The sequence below is a fragment of the Microtus pennsylvanicus genome, chromosome 3 (genome assembly GCF_037038515.1).
Source record: "Microtus pennsylvanicus isolate mMicPen1 chromosome 3, mMicPen1.hap1, whole genome shotgun sequence".
Taxonomy (NCBI): Eukaryota; Metazoa; Chordata; class Mammalia; order Rodentia; family Cricetidae; genus Microtus; species Microtus pennsylvanicus.
In genome coordinates, this window is record NC_134581.1 from 49,851,267 (window position 1) to 49,868,851 (window position 17,585).

General features: G+C 38.1%; 1 protein-coding gene across 2 annotated transcripts in view; it reads left to right on the plus strand.

Moving 5' to 3' along the window:
* Positions 1-17,585, plus strand: part of Mindy2 (MINDY lysine 48 deubiquitinase 2) — a 67,751-nt gene that overhangs the window by 14,399 nt on the left and 35,767 nt on the right. For both annotated transcript variants that reach the window (XM_075965326.1, XM_075965325.1), the window contains exons 3-4: positions 6,025-6,089; positions 16,625-16,783. In XM_075965326.1, the coding sequence (XP_075821441.1) occupies positions 6,025-6,089; positions 16,625-16,783 (224 nt within the window). The remainder of the gene's footprint in view (positions 1-6,024; positions 6,090-16,624; positions 16,784-17,585) is intronic.

The following is a 17,585-nucleotide window of genomic DNA, read 5'->3' on the forward strand; positions in this document are numbered from 1 at the left end:
GAGACAAGTATAGTATAGTAAAGAAAAATAGTTGGGATGAGATGATGGCATTGTTGGGCTTTTAAAAAATTACCCTTTGAATACAAATAAACTATAAAAGTAGACCAGTATTAAAACATTTTAATTTTGGCTACATTTAACTATGTCTTCTTTTCCAAGATCGTCTGGGATAAACTGACTACTTGCCAGATTTGATCCTCGACCTAATGTAAAGATTGGTGTTTGTTTCTTGATTTTTAGTTTGTGAAACAGCTTCTTAGTAGCGAATTCTGATTGGGGACTTTCTATGAAATTCTTTCTCTGTGCACTAATATTTCAGAAGCTGTGAATTCTTATTATTCTTCTACCTTCCAGGTTAGCCTATACCAGTATACTCTTCCAAAAACATCAATTTCATCCTCCATCCAATTTAAATCTCCAGGGGCTGGAATATAACTCAATGGTCAGCCATTATCTAGCAGGTGTGAGGTACTAGATCTTACCTCTACACTAGAAAAAGTAAATAAACACACACAGAGATATGTATGCATATATACATCCCTACAGTCTTTTATATTCAACCACACTTTAGATAACTTTGGATTTGGATATTTTTATAATCTTGTTAGTTACAAGCCATATTTCCTTCTAAAACAAATCTGACATATTCATCTTTTAAAATAACCCATTTTAAAAAACACACTCATTTGACTCAGCTGTTTCACAGGAGCCTTGCAGATGCTTGAAAAGCGTTTTATTACCCAGCTGCAATGCCAACCCTCTTTCCCTTTAGAGCGCTTGCTCACCTATCAGTTCAGATCCCAGCATCCATGTCAGGTGGCTTACAGCTGCCTGTAACTCCAGACCTGACACCCTCTTCTGGTCTCTGCAGGCACCCATGCTCACATGTATCCACATATAACATTTTTAAATTTTAGGTGTGTGTGTGCACAAGTACACACACACACACACACACGAGCACACACACACGAACACACACACACGAGCACACGCTCGTGCTTATGAGCACAGTGCCTATGGAGGCCAGTAGATGGCATTGCATTTCCTGTAACTGAAGTGACAGACCATTGTGAGCTGCCTGACATGACTGCTGGGAACCAAACTCAGGTCCTCTACAAGAGTAGTATATGCTCTTAACTGCTGAACTATCTTCCTAGCTGTCTCACACCTATTTTTTTTTTTTTTTTTTTTTGGTTTTTTGAGGCAGGCACACCTAATTTTAAAAATAAAATAAATCTTTTTTTTTTTTTTTTGGTTTTTCGAGACAGGGTTTCTCTGTGGCTTTGGAGCCTGTCCTGGAACTAGCTCTGTAGACCAGGCTGGTCTCGAACTCACAGAGATCCGCCTGCCTCTGCCTCCCGAGTGCTGGGATTAAAGGCGTGCGCCACCATCGCCCGGCAAAATAAATCTTTTTAAAAAGCAAAAAAGGGGGCAACGAAAAGAGGAAGGAAGGAAGGAAGGAAGGAAGGAAGGAAGGAAGGAAGGAAGGAAGGAAGGAAGGAACAGAAAGAAAAGAAAAGTGTTTCTGATACTTCTGTTTTGTGAAACAAGGTCTTGCTATGTCCAGGCTGTCCTGGAGCTGGCAGTTATCTCTTTCTAAGGCTCCAGAGGTGTGGAAAAGAAGAATCTTATTTTTTTTAAATATTTATTTATTTATTATGTATACAATATTCTGTCTGTGTGTATGCCTTCAGACCAGAAGAGGGCACCAGACCCCATTACAGATGGTTGTGAGCCACCATGTGGTTGCTGGGAATTGAACTCGGGACCTTTGGAAGAGCAGGCAATGCTCTTAACCTCTGAGCCATCTCTCCAGCCCAAGAAGAATCTTTTTATATAAATGATGTTTTTAAAGTAAGACAGACACTATAATATAATAATCTAGATAAAATTGTACTCAAAGGGATTATTTATTTCCATATCTAAAACTGAAAGATGCTTTCTTAGAAGCTTAATTTCTTCTTGTTTTAATATTTTATTGATTTCATTGAGCTATACATTTTTCTCTGCTCCCCTCCCTCTCCTCTTCTCTCCCCTTCTACCCTCTCCCGTGGTCACCATGCTCCCAATTTACTCAGGAGATCTTGTCTTCTACTACTTCTCATGTAGATTAGATCCATGTATGCCTCTTCTAGTGTCCTCATTGTTGTCTAGGTTCTCTGGGATCATGAATTGTAGGCTGGTTTGTCTTTGCTTTATGTCTAAAAGCCACTTATGAGTGAGTACATATGATATTTGTCTTTCTGGACCTGGGTTACCTCACTAATATGATGTTTTCTAGCTCCATCCATTTGCCTGCAAATTTCAAGATGTCATTTTTTTTTCTGCTGTGTAGTACTCCATTGTGTAAATGTACCACATTTTCCATTTTAAATTTTTTTAAATTATTATACAATGGTGTTCTGTCTGCCTGTATATCTGCATACTAGAAGAGGGCACCAGATCTCATTACAGATGTTTGGGTGCCACCATGTAGTTTCTGGAAATTGAACTCAGGACTTCTGGAAGAGCAGCCAGTGCTCTTAACCTCTGAGCCATGTCTCCAATTCTTAATTTCTTCTTTTAAAAAAGATTTGATTATAAGGGTTGTAGATTTAGTTCAGTGGTAGAGCATACCTTAGCACTCAACAAAGATCTAGGTTTGATCTCCAGTGTATACACACACAAGATCAATCAAATTCTTATACTATAAATTCTTCCTAAAATATATGGTTCCAGCATTGTGTGCCTAGTACATTAGTTGTCTTGTACTATATAACAAGTCATTCCAAACAATAATCATTTGTTATTTCACAGTATCTTTGGGTCAGGAATCTAGGTGACAGCCTTACTCAAAGTCTTAGGAGGCTGAAGACATGGTGGCCACCAGCACTGCCGCTTCAGGAGAATATACAGCTATGGGGAATTGGTGGTTATTAACACATTCAGTTAATGGTAGGACTCAGTTTCTCTTGAGTTGTGGTACTAAAGCCCTTAGTTACCTGATGACTATTGGCCAGAAGCCTCCTGACATAGGAACCTCTCCATAAGGAACTTCACAACATGGAAGCTGGCTGTCTTTAGAGTGAGCAGTAAAGAGCACAACAATAAACGCTACAGTATTTTGTATTCTCATTATAGAAGTGACATCTCATTACTGTCATATTTTATTCATTGAGGTAAATCAGCCAGGTATGGTGGAACCTACCTATAATCCCAGCACTGGAGAGGCTGAGGCAGGAGAATCATGATTTCAAAGTTAGCCTGGGCTACAAATATGACCCTGTCTCAAGAACACAGAAAAACCAAACAAGATGAGTCAGTAAATGCATTATATATGGGAGGATATATTAAAAGGTATAAAAATTACGACAGTCTCGTCATTAGTCCCCAAGCTTTTGTCTCTGTAAGCACATCATGTAAAACTGTCTCATATAATGTTCCACATACCAGACCAACTAACATGTAACATGGTAGCTAGGAAAGCACACATAGTCTTTCATCAAAATAAGCATGGAACACAAATGAAATACAGGATTCAAACAGACCACTCACATCCATTATCCAAATAAATATATATAATTTACTCACAAATTAGTTTTCAGTTAAATGTTACATCAAAACCTCAACCTAACCAGGTTTCATGGTACCTGCATGTAATTCCAGCATTCAGAATATCATAATTTTGAGGCACCCTGGACTAAATAGAAAGAAGCATTTCAATGATGAAACTTTTGAATACATGAGACCCAGAGTTCATTCCCCATAACAAACAAAACAATTTATATAATTTTAAAATTGCTTATGCTATTCCATAAAGCAACTATTTTAGTACTTTTGAAGTTTTTCTGTATAAGTAAAATAAAGTCATTGCAGGTATAACTGTCTTAAAGATTGATGTCTACAGGAATTCTTTTACTTTCAGAGTTGCCAATCTTAAGAGAATATTTGGTGTAGTCTTTATAGGTTTATTTCAGAGTAAAGGCTATATAGTAAAGTTGTTTTGTTAACTTGTTAGTTTGTGTAAGAAGCTATTCCATATCTTACTGTTTCTATCCAAAGAAATTCCATTTAAAATGAAAGATTTAAACATTTAAACAGGAGCACACAAAGGTTAAAGAGAAAGGATATATGAATATCTATAAACTCTAAGGTGGTGGAGATATTTCTGAACATAGCATCCAATTCAGAATCTACATAGCTATTTCCATTCAGAAAAAAATAGAACAAACAATCAATACCAAACTGTCATAAAGTGTAAAAAAAAAACCCTATAAGAAAAAAATCTTTACTAAATATATCACAGGGATTATGCCAATTCCTCTCATTCTGAAAGAGCTCTTAGGGTCAGTGAGATGGCTAGAAGCACCTGCCATCAAGACTGAACAACTAAGTTCAGTCCCCAAGACCTCCTTGGTTTGAGGAGAGATCTGAATCCCTCACTTTGTTGTCTGACTTACACACACATACACGCACACACATGCGCGCGTGCACACACACACATACACAATAATAAGAAATGTGGTAAAAATGTAAAAGAGCTTTTACAACTCAATAAAATGATGATAAATATACTAATAATTTAAAGAAAGCATATTCAATTAATAATTTCACACTCAATACATAGACTGGGGCTGGAGTTCAGTGGTAGAGCACATGCTTAGCGCATGTTCAAGGCCCTAGGTTCAATACACATGAACTCCACAATGTTTGTATAAAAATGCATGTCTTTATTTCTAGCTCTTGGGAAGCAGAAGCAGGTGGATCTCTGTAAGTTCCTGGCCACTCGAGGTTACATAATGAGACCCTGTCTAAAAAAACTAAAGCCAAGAGCAATAGCTGTGTTTCCAGTGGACCCAATTCAATTGTACCCACCTGGAGACAGCTCACAATTGTCTGTAGTTCCAGTCCCAGGTCATTTGAAATCCTCTTCTGGTCTCTGAGGTACGCACATGATACATAGACATACATGCAGACAAAACACCCATACACATAAATAAAATTATAAGAAAACTGTGTGTGTGTGTGTGTGTGTGTGTGTGTGTGTCTGTGTCTGTGTACAGAGAGAAAGAGACAAATACATACTAAAATTGTGCTCCATGTTTTTTAAGGTGCCACATATACTGAAAGGCGAGACATGCATTAAAAATGATAGTAGTGATTAGGGTGCCTCAGTGGCAGATTGGTAGCATCTGTCGTTTGTGATATCGTTGGAGAAGTACTTAAATTATTTATAGCAGTTGAAATAGGTACACTCTTTAGGTCATAGAAAGATGCTCAAATATGCTGTTAAAATGGAAAATAAGAAAGAAGATTCAAGTTAGGCCGGATGGCATAGGCCTGTAAATCTAGTTATTCAAGAGGCTGAGGCAGGAGAATCAAGGCCAACGTGGGCTACAGAGCAATATCAAGCCAATCTGGGCAACTTATTGAGACTTTGTCTCAAGGACTAAAAGAAGGGGTACGAGAGAGATGACTCAGTGATTAAGAGCACTTTCTGCCCTTGCAGAGTACTTGGCTCTGACTCCTAGCATCCACATAGCAGCTCACAACCAACCCTCTGTAACCACAGTTCAGGGATGCCGATACCTTCTTGGCTCCACACACACTTGTTATACACAGATATGCATGCAGGAAAAGCACCCATATATAATTAATATAATATAGCATAAAATAATATATAATATATTAAACATATATGTGTATATATAATATTTTTAGTGAAAAAAGGGCTAAAGTTAAAATTCAATGAGTAAAATGCTTGCGTGGCATGAATAGGGCCCTGGGTTCAATTTATTGTACCACAAAAAGGAAGAAAGGTAGAAAGGAAAGGCAAAGTTCATGAGCGTTATATGTATACATTAAAAACTGTGTGAGATGAATAGTTAACTTTGAATTTCTTTGGGTAGAACTAAGGGGTTGACTTTATAAGCAACCTGTTTAAAAATTTAAATATTTTAATTTAAGTGTTTAAAAATTTATAGGTAAAATATTTTATAAGCAGCAAGAATATTTTTAAAAGGTAATTTATAATTTCTTTTACAGGCGATTACATGCTTGAGGCAAAGCCAAAAGAAATTTCAGAAATTCAACGTGTAAATTATGAACAGGTAATAAACATGATTTTATATTAAGTTTTGTGTTATTTATAACACAAAATTATTTATAAAATATAATATATAAAATATAAGCATATTTTATATAATTTTTTTAAAAACCACATTGATCATTGTCTGTAGTTTGAAACTTTTTTCTTTCTTTTTTGTTTTTTGTTTTGTTTTGTTTTGTTTTTTTTCGAGACAGGGTGTCTTTGTATAACAGCCCCTGTCTCCTGAATGTTGGGATAAAAGGTGTGCACCACCATGCCTGCCCAGTTGAAACTTTTTCTATACAGGACTGGAGAGTAAATGTTTTAGGCTTTTCAGTCACATAAGTTCAAGTCTATTGCTTATTCCTTCTTTTTTTTTTAAGATTTATTTATTGCCGGGCGGTGGTGGCGCACACCTTTAATCCCAGCACTTGGGAGGCAGAGGCAGGTGGATCTCTGTGAGTTCGAGACCAGCCTGGTCTACAAGAGCTAGTTCCAGGACAGGCTCCAAAACCACAGAGAAACCCTGTCTCGAAAAAAAAACCAAAAAAAAAGATTTATTTATTTTTTTATGTATACAACATTCTTCCTCGATGTATGCCCGCACACCAGAGGAGGGCGCCAGATCTCAGTATAGATGGTTGTGAGCCACCATGTGGTTGCTGGGAATTGAACTCAGGACTTCTGGAAGAGCAGCCAGTGCTCTTAACCTCTGAGCCATCTCTCCAGCCCTTATTCCTTCTTTTTTTAATGTATATTTTTAATATTTTTAAAAATGTAATGTATATCCTAGCTCAGAACCATATTTGGTTCGTTGTAATTTTTGAATTTCTGTTTTCTAAGTATGTGCTAATGATGTATTGATATCATCTTATAAATCTGTACAGGATAAGTTGGCATTTTTCTTTAAAAAATTGACTCAAGTGAATTTTTTATTGATTTATCTTTTGTTTCATTTAAGTTATTATCATTTTTTTCTAGTGCTGAGAATTAAATTCATTACCTTGTACATGCTAGGTAAATACTCAACCAGTCCTCAAGTCATGTTTAGGATAAAGTTGAGTAAATGCTGACTGAGATGTCCAGACACCATCTGCAATTGTGTAATTTCAACACATCCACATTTTGTGGTTTGTTCTTTAGAGATCCTGTTCTGTAATGAAGGCACAGTAGATTGAAAATTACCAAAGCTGGGAGTAAACAAGCAAGCCTCATTTTCTTCAGTGTTCTTTGTGTTTGTCAGTAGAAGGAAGAAAAAGAAATTAGCTTCTTTTTGTGAAAGGAGCGATCACCTGGGGAGGAAATGAAAATCACTGGGGATGCATTCTCACTATCCAAGCAGCTTTTAAAATACGTGATCAGCTGGGCATGGTGAAGCCTGATCTGCATAGCTTCCATGCCAACCAGGGCTGCACAGTGAGCCCCTCACTCAGAAAATGAAATAACTGTCAGGAGCAAATTCACAACAGGAAACAAAATTCATTTCTGTTTTTCAGAGTTTATCTCTTTCATTCATTTATTCATTGATTCATTGATTGATTGAGATAGGGTCTCACTGTGTAGACTTGGCTTGCCTGGAGCTCACAATGTAGACCAAGTTAGCCTTGAATTGACAAAGATCTATCATCCTCTGCCTCCGAGTGCTGGGATTAATTTACAAAGTTTCTTGAATTTGAATGTTCATATGATCATATCCTAAATACAATTGAAAAACCAACATCTTGCATTATGGGCAATCTATAACTGAAGTCAATTTTGTATGCTGATTTACATTTTTATTAGAGAAGACTGAAGCATAGCTCAGAAGGACCTAGATTTACTACTCAGTAACTCTCCCAAAAATTGCTAGGAGAACCTGCAATATACAGCAGTGATTTTCATAGTTTTTAGCATTAGAAACCTCTTTCTCAATTAAATCTTAACATCAGCTGCTAGTATATAAAATTAATAAATGGTATTTTTATTGGTTTTTAAGCTAGCATACAAATTGTGTGTTTTAGTGTAGCATTTTCATGCATGCTTTGCTCTTATGTTATTCCTATCCTGCTCTTCCTGTTTTCTGGTCCCCTTCTCCCCATATCCTTTCCTACTCTCACTTAACATAAATTTCATTACTGCCAGGTTTTTTCTTTCTTTTCCTCTCACCTTTAGATTTCATTTTCCCCTTCAGAGTCCTTTTTCTAATTTCATGTCTCATAAGTCCACATAAAACCAGTAAGTAGGGCTGGAGAGATGGTTCAGCAGTTAAGAGCATTGCCTGCTCTTCTAAAGGTCCTGAGTTCAATTCCCAGCAACCACATGGTGGCTCACAACCATCTGTAATGAGGTCTGGTGCCCTCTTCTGACCTGCAGGCATATACACAAACAGAATATTGTATACATAATAAATAAATAAATATTCTTAAAAAACAGTAAATAATATTTATAAGTATGACATGGTAAGGTTTGCTATATATATATATATCTTATAAAGTTTATATAATTTCTTACTGAACCCAATGAGGCATCTTTAGGTAACATCAAAACTCAAATCCGGAATAGTGTTGGTCACCCTGGTGTCATTTTACTTCTGTTGACGAGCCCTAAGGATCCACCTGACAAGTGTTTGCAAATGTCAGCAGCGTTTTGTTCCTTCAAACTGCCATGCAGTCTGGACTCCTGAACAGTGGGAAAAAAGCTCTGTTTTACTTTGAGACAAAGGCTATATAAGGACTTAAGGCAAACATACCTGATCCCACTGAGATGATTCAATGCACAAAGGAATTCAATTCCTGGAGCCCACTTGGGAAAGGAAACAACAGATTCACTCAGATTGTCCTATGGCCCCCACATGCATGTCGTGGCACCCACAAACTCCTCCCCCAACCACAGTAAACATTTTTCAGACTACCCTGTACTTAAAATAAGTAAAAAAGTATTGTGGAACTATTCTGTATGAATATTCCCTTTAAGAATAGTGTGTAGGAAGCACCATGCTGAGGCTGAGCACCTGTTTAAAACCCACAGATATCAGGCACCTGATTAGATAGATAGATAGATAGATAGATAGATAGATAGATAGATAGATAGATAGATAGATTTTTATTGAGCTCTCCATTTTCTCTGCTCCCCTCCCTGCTTCTCTCCTCCTCTTCTTCCCTCTCCCATTGTCCCCATGCCCCCAATTTACTCAGGAGATCTTGTCTTTTTCTACTTCCTATGTAGATTAGATCCATGTATGTCTCTCTTAGGGTCCTCATTGTTGTCTAGGTTCTCTGGGATTGAGGCACCTGTTCTTAATGAGACTTTATATGAGCTGACATGGTCAGACCTACATTTGGAAAGACCAACACAGAGCTGCAATATTCATGTGAAACCTCTGCCAAAAGCCACTCCTAGCCTTGCCAAACAGACAAAGGCAATGGATTTGCATTTTTCATTTCACTTATTTATTTTTGTGGTTGTAGGGCATTAAATGAGGGCTTACACAGCTAGGTCAGGGCTCTATCACTAACCTGCACCTTCAGCCTGACAAGCTTTTAAATTTATTTTAATTAATTAATTAATAATTCATACATGTGCATGTGTCCCAGTTTGTATGTTAAAGTTATAGTGATATTTTATTTGTGTTTTAAATAAATAAAATTTGCCTGAAGATCAGAGTGCAAAGCTAACCACACTGGTCAGCCATACAGGCCAGACAGTGGTGGCACACACCTTTAATCCCAGCAGCCACACTGGTTAGCCACAGAGGCCAGGCGGTGGTGAATGCCTTAAATCCCAGCACTAGAGAGGAATATAAAGTGGGAGGAGACAGGAGTTTAGAATCTCGGTCCCAGTCTGAGGATTCATGGAAGCAGGATCATCTATTTTGGTCTAAGGTGGAGGTAAGAACTAGTGGCTGGCCACTTTGCTTTTCTGATCTTCAGCTTGAACCCCAGTATCTGTCTCAGGGTTTTTATTATTTGTGCTGTATCTGGTGCCCAACATTTTGGGTAAGAATAGACGACAAAGGTGTTGCCTGTGGCACAGGCCAGAGCTACATGTGGGGCTCCACCTGGAGCTGCACACAGGGCTCCTGCCTGGCTGCCTAAGCTTTCTTTTCTTTTTTCTGCAAACCTCTGAGCAAGTAAGTTTGAGATTTTCCTGTTGTAGCCTCTCTGAAACAGTCTCCAGCGCCCACCCAAACTCTAGAAGCAGCTGGGCTCCAAGCACCACAGGACTTACCTGGCCTGGACTGGCTGGGTCTACCTTCAGAGAGCCTCCCAACCCAACCCCTCCCCCCACAGTGCCACCACACCTGCTTTGTCCACACAGTCCTCTGCATTTTAAGACAGCTCTCTCTCTCTCTCTCTCTCTCTCTCTCTCTCTCTCTCTCTCTCTCTCTCTCTCTCTCTCTCTCTCTCTCTCTCACAGTCCTCTGCATTTTAAGACAGCTCTCTCTCGCTCTCTCTCTCTCTCTCTCTCTCTCTCTCTCTCTCTCTCTCTCTCTCTCACCGTGGGTTGCGTTGCAGGCTTTCCCTACAAGCCCTGTCCTTGGGCTGCCACTCGCTCAAGGCTTCACACTAGCAGCCACAGCTGTCTTCAGTCAGGTTGTTCACCAGCTGTGTGCTCGCCTCAAATATGTACTCCTCACAGTTCACTGACATTGTTGGCAGATTTGGAAAGACAATTGGGATTTCTTAAAGGAGGAATTAGGTAAAAGACAGAGCTTTTAACCACATTAAAAAATGGGAAAAACACTATTAATATGGAGAAATTTAGGCCTCTGTATGATAATATGCAGGACAGTTTGAAAATAGAACAGTTAAATGAGATGTTAACTAATTTAGGTGGGACTTATGTAATGTCAATTTTTATCATTTTTGTTTTTCACTAAAAAGTTTAGTTAATATGAGTGCTAAAATACAAGTTTTTTTTAAAAAAAAAACTTAATAAAACAGATCATGGAGATATTCAGATCCAGACAAAGAAATTTAATAGAGAACCAATTTCAGCATTGCATTATGAAGTTAGAGAGGAACAGTCTAAAGTTTTCAAACAACCTTAATATATCCAGTAACCTTACATGAATTGACAAATGATAGAGGCTCTGTAAAAGCTGAATGGACTCCTGTGTCAATGTTAGATTTAAGGAGATTCAAGGAACCAATAGTCTCAAATGGCATACATTCACCTTTTGCGAAGCAAACTTGTGGTCATTCTGTAATAGAGTTATCCCTAAAGCCCGGATAGACTTGGTTAAAGCAGTTTTAGAGCCTAGTCCATAATTACAGTGGAGTACCTGGTTCAAACAAGAGGCTAAGACTATTGAACAACAGAGTAAATCTAGAGATACGGAAACCTCTCAAGATCAACTTCTTGGAGAAGGAGATTATGGTGCTATAGAATGTTGGCCACATCCTGCATGGCACATGCCACACAGCAGCTTTGAATGCTTAGGGCAGAATTGAAGAAGTAGGAAAGAAGATTGAAATATTTACTAAAATCATACAGGTCCCAAAAGAAATCATTATGAATTTTTTTTACAAAGACTAGTATCAGCAGAAAATAGAATGATACCAAATTCAGAAGCTAAACAAATAATAATTGAATCTGTGGCTTTTGAAAATGCTAATTCTCAATGCAAAAGAATAATTAGGCCAATAAAGGCATGATCAGTACCTTGCCTTGAATGAATCCAAGATACAATAATATAGAATCTCATGACCATGATCATGAATAGAAGAGAAGATTTCCAGAGGTTAGAGGAAAAATCAAAATGTCAAGTTTTATAATTGTAGCAAAGAAGGTCACCTTAAAAGGGATTGTAAACAGGACATTCCTAGGAACAATGTTTTTATAAGTATAAGCCAAACAGAATGCCCCTTCCTTCTGGATTATGCAGAAGGTGTAGCAAAGGCCTAATGAATGTAGCAAAGGTCTAATGAATGTAGATCAACAAAAGATATTGAAGGTAACCTTTTGCCATCAAGAAACACCTTGAGGGCTCTCTTGCAGACCCCTATGCCAAGTCCAGTTCAGTTATTTTTTGCCATCATAGAGGAAACTCACTCCCAGAGCAGTTAAAGAACTTCATAAGGAAGGAAGGAATTTTCAGAGAGGAAAATTAAAGCCATATGTTGTGAACATAACAATGAATTTGTAGGGACATGATTGGTTACAGCAATGGAATACTCAGATTAACATTCCCCCAGTATTAGAAACAAACCATAAATTAAGGTATATTTCTGTGAAATATATTACAAGATATTTTAGAGAAGAGTCACCAACCATTTAGGTACAACAAGAACAGGGCACAACAGCTGCTGACTTTCTAAAGGCTTCTTATAGTTGTTGATTTAAAATATTGTTTCTTCACTATACCTTTACAAGAAAAAGAGAGAGAAAATTTTGCCTTTACGGTGCCTACTTATTATAATTCTCAGCCTGCTAAGAAGTATCAATAGAAGCTTCTCCCACAGGGAATATTAAATAGCCTCACCCTGTTGCAATATTTTTTAAGTCAGCCATTGGAAATGCTACATAAGCAATTTCCTCAATTTTAAGTTTACCATTGAGGAAGAGACCTTGTCAGTTGTCCTCATCAACTTAGAACATGAATCCCAATATGGACAAGTTCAACAGGACTGCCATATACGGGCTGCTCATGCATGCTTCAGCATTGCCAGGGTATAAATTTCAAAAAAAAATGTCATAGTTTACCATTAGATGAACAATATCTTATTAGCTGACTCAAACATAGATCCTTTAGAAAGAATGTTTGAAGAAGTAAAGAAAATTTTGCTTTCTTGGGGATTTCAGATTGCTCCTAGAAAAATATAAAGAAGAGATTCTGTTAATTATTATGACTATATGTGGATTGGGTGGATCCAAATATAACTGAATTCTGGTCATATTACCCCCTAAACACTCCCCTACAGGAATTTTAATGCAGTAGGGTCATGGATATTTATCATTGTTTATGGGGTTGGTTACAAGTTGTTACTGGTTATGGTCAGAAGGAAAGTTGAACAAAGGAGAATAGCTTCTGAGTTCTTGTTTTCAAAAGAAAAAAGTGGGATAAAGACAGAATAAAGGGGTAGATTATTGAATCTACTCTGAAAAGAAAAAAGGGAGGAAATAGATATGATAAAAAGGTAGATTACTGAATCTACTTTTTTAAAAAGCAACTATTAGTTTTAAATATTTTACATTGGATTATATTTTTGTATATTGTATATAATTTTGTATATTAATACAAATTTGAGATCAATTTTGATAAAACGTACTGCACATACATTTCTAATCTTGTTCAAGGTATGATACCTGTGCAAGTCATTTAACAATGTAATGTAAATTGCTAGCCCTTGAAAGTTTTTATTGCCAACTATTTAGGATAATGAAGAAATGCAGGTTAGCAATTAGTCACCTATTACAATTGAACTTGTAGTCATATTAGATATGTTTTCAAGTTCAAACATATATTTTAGATATACAGGTCATCTTCAAACACTTCAGAGATCCACTGAACATGCTACCTAAGATGTTTTAATAGAGACTCCTAGGACAGAGAGGGCCGGAGGAAACAAGCTCCACTGGGAGCAGAAGCCAGCAGCAAATCCAGCCCTGGGAGCCAACTTAGTCCTGGGACACCGGCAGACCAGGATTGAGTCAATGGATCTGACTCAGAGTCTGCAATCTCCACTGGAACCAGAGTGGGACTGAAGCAGTTATCTAAGACACAGAGAGAACAAGCTCCACCAGGAGCAGAAGCCAGGAGCAAACCCAGTCCTGGGACATGGGCAGATCAGGACTGAGCCAACAACCAGATCCAGAGTCAGCAATCTTCACCACAACAGGTCCACTCCAAGCCAGGGACTTCTGCAGGAGGAGATCCAGACCAGGATTTACAGAAACAGATCAAAGCCAGCAGCCTAGACCAAAGTAGGCCTGAGACAGCAAACTCCAAGGGAGCAGACCAAAGCACAGGAGCACTGAGCTTCCTCCAGGAACAGGAATAACCAACAGGGTAAATAGAACTGTGACACTGACTGTACCACGAGGAACAACCATCTGAGCTTTGGATTCACTGGCACCTAGAAGATTATTCAACAGAATCTCAGACAGCCCCAGCCACACCTATTAGAGGAAAAGATGAGTAGAAAAGGTAAGATCACATGCTACACCACAAAGAGCAACACAATACAGTAAAACCTAAAGACCCTACAAAAGCAAGACCTGAACAACCAAATATGGATGAACCAGAAGAAAATGATCTAAAAAATAACCTCAAGAGAATGTTTGAAATTCTTAAAGATGAAATGAGGAATTACCTTAAAGAAATGGAGGAAAAAACAAAAAATTGGAAGATATCAGCAAATTACTTAAAGAAAACCAAGAAAAAGAACTCAAACATATAAAAGAAACTATTCAGGACTTGAAAACTGAGATAGAAAAAATAAAGAAAACACAAGCCGAAGGAATTATAGAAACAGAAATCATGAGAAAAAGATCAGGAAACACAAATGTAAGCATGAACAACAGAATACAAGAAATGGAAGAGAGAATCTCAAGTGCTGAAGATACAATAGAGGAAATAGACTCATCAGTTAAAGAAAACATTAAATCTAACAAAAGCTTAACCCAAAATATCTATGAAATATGGGATACCATAAAAAGGCCAAATCTTAGAATAATAGGTATAGAAGAAGGAGAAGAAGTTCAACTCAAAGGCACAGAAAATTTATTTAACAAAATCATAGACGAAAACTCCCTACCTAGAGAAAGATATGCCTATGAAGATACAAGAAGATTATAGAACACCAAATAGACTGGATCAAAAAAAAGTCCTCTTGCCACATAATAATCAAAACACTAAACATACAGAGTAAAGAAAGAATATAAAGAGCTGCAAAGGAAAAGGCCAAGTAACATATAAAGGTAGACCTATCAGAATTACACCTAACTTCTCAGTGGAGACAATGAAAGCCAGAAGGTCATAGTCAAGCATAGGTGTTTTTTAAACATAAAGCAAAGAAAGCCAGCCTACAAACCACAATCCCAGAGAACTTAGACAACAATGCAGACACTAAGAGAGACTTACATAGATATAATCTACATGGGAAGTAGAAAGTAGAAAAAGACAAGATCTCCTGAGTAAATTGGGAGCATGGGGACCTTGAGGGAGGATTGAAAGGGGGAGGGGAAAGGCAGGGAGGAGAACAGAGAAAAATGTAGAGCTCAATAAATATCAATAAAAAAGATGTTTTAATAACATAGGTTTTTTTTCTTATGACAATGAGACATGTCTGGTCCTGGCAGTACCAATCTAATTCAGAGAATATATGGGCATCAAAGAAACTCGGTGGAGTTTTCTTTGTGGTAAAAGTAAGCCACTGGGCAAGAAAGTGCCCTTGCATTGACTGCTGGCAGTATGTTGTCTTAATTGGACAAGCAGGTCACAACAGAGATTGACTGTCAAACCTTGTCCAGATAAAGCAGGACAGTCCTTCAGAAATTCTGCTTTATTAAAAAGTTTGTCAAAGTTGCACAATGGTGGTGCACACCATTAATCCCAGCACTTGGGAGGCAGAGACAGCCAGATCTCTGTGAGTTCAAGCTAGTTCTAGGACAGGCTCCAAAGCTACAGAGAAACCTTGTCTTGAAAGATGAGAGAGAGAGAGAGAGAGAGAGAGAGAGAAAGAGAGAGAGAGAGAGAGAAGTCTGTCAAACATTCCCTATTATAATGCTGCAACTCAGATTAGTGCCTGGTACATAGTATGTACTTAATAAAAGTCTGTTAAGGGGTTGAAGATGTGGCTTGTCTGGCATGCACAAAGCCCTGGGTTTAATCCCTAGTGCTGCAGAACTATAAGAAAAAAAAGAGATAAAATCAGAAAATGAAAGTGAAAGTGTTGAAGACGGAAATAACATGGTAAAATGGAAATTTTAATTTTTCTTTTCTTTTTTTCTTCCTTCCTTCCTTCCTTCCTTTCTTTCTTTCTTTCTTTTTTAGAAACAGGGTCTTGGGGCTGGAGAGATGGCTCACTGGTTAAGAGCACTGGCTGCTCTTCCAGTGGTCCTGAGTTCAATTCCCAGTAACCACACAGGATTGAAGCTCTCTCTGGCATGCATACAGACAGAGCACTTATACCTGAAAACATACATAAATAAATAGAAAGAGGGTCTTAGGCTGGGCTGTGGTGACATATACTTTTAATTACAGCACTCAGGAAGCAGAGACAGGTGAATCAAGGCCAGCATGGTCTACAGAGTGAGTTCTAGAACAGCCAGGGCTACACAAAGAAACTCTGTCTCAAAAAAGGAGAGAGAGAGAGAGAGAGAGAGAGAGAGAGAGAGAGAGAGAGAGAGAGAGAGAGAGAGAGAGAGAGAGAGAGAGAGGAGGTGGTGGAGGGAGGAGAAAAGAAAAAAAGATAAGAAAAGAAACAAGATCTTGGTGTGATACCTAGGTTGGCCTGGAAATCTCAGTGAGAACCCTGCGAGGACAACTATAAGCTCCTGTCACCTGTCATTACATACATTTTTTTTTGTAATTCTTATTCTTCTGAATTCTACTTCTCCCCTTTGTATTTTCAGAATATGAGTGATGCTATGGCAATCTTGCACAAACTGCAGACAGGCCTGGATGTGAATGTCAGATTTACTGGTGTACGAGTGTTCGAGTACACACCAGAGTGCATAGTCTTCGATCTTCTAGATATTCCTTTGTATCATGGTTGGTTAGTGGACCCTCAGGTAAGTAGATTTTCAGTTATATAAATATAGGGGTCTTGAGAGATGTCTTAGTGGTTAAGAGCACTGTTACTCTTGCAGACAGGTCACAATTGTAATTTAAGTTCCAGCGAATTTAATGCTTTTTTTTTGACACATGTAGCTGCCAGGCATGCCACTGGTACATAGATGTACATGCAGGCAAAACACTCATACACATAAAAATAACAGTCACATAAACACAAATGCAGGAAAGTTCATCTAAATTTATATTTTTAATATGAATATGCTTGCTCTTTGACCTGGAATTAGCAAAACTGTGAGGGAACAGATAGTTATCCAGACTCCCCAACCTGCTCAAGACTTCTGACCCTAACTGCAGAGTTAAGTGAAGAATCCATCACTTTCACATCAATTGCAAGTTTAGAGGGTTTTCCCAAATATCCTAAGATTTAATAATTTGCTAGAACCCTTGTGGTAGTTTGTAAGAAAATGATCCCCAAGGGAAGTGGCACTAGTGGGAAGTATAGCTTTGCTGGAGTAGATATGGCCTTGTTGGAGGGTGTATGTCACAAATGGAGGCAATCTTTGAGGTGTTTCGCTTAAGCTCTGCTCAGTGTCACAATAGACTTCCTGTTGTCTGCGAGATGTAGGACTCCCAGCTACTCCTCCAGCACCATGTCTACCTCCATGCCGCTTGCTCCCCATCCTGATGATAATGGACTGAACCTCTGAAACTGTAATTAAATGCCCCAATTAAATGTTTTCTTTTATAAGAGTTGCTGTGGTCATGGTGTCTCTTCACAGCAGTAGAAACTCTAACTAA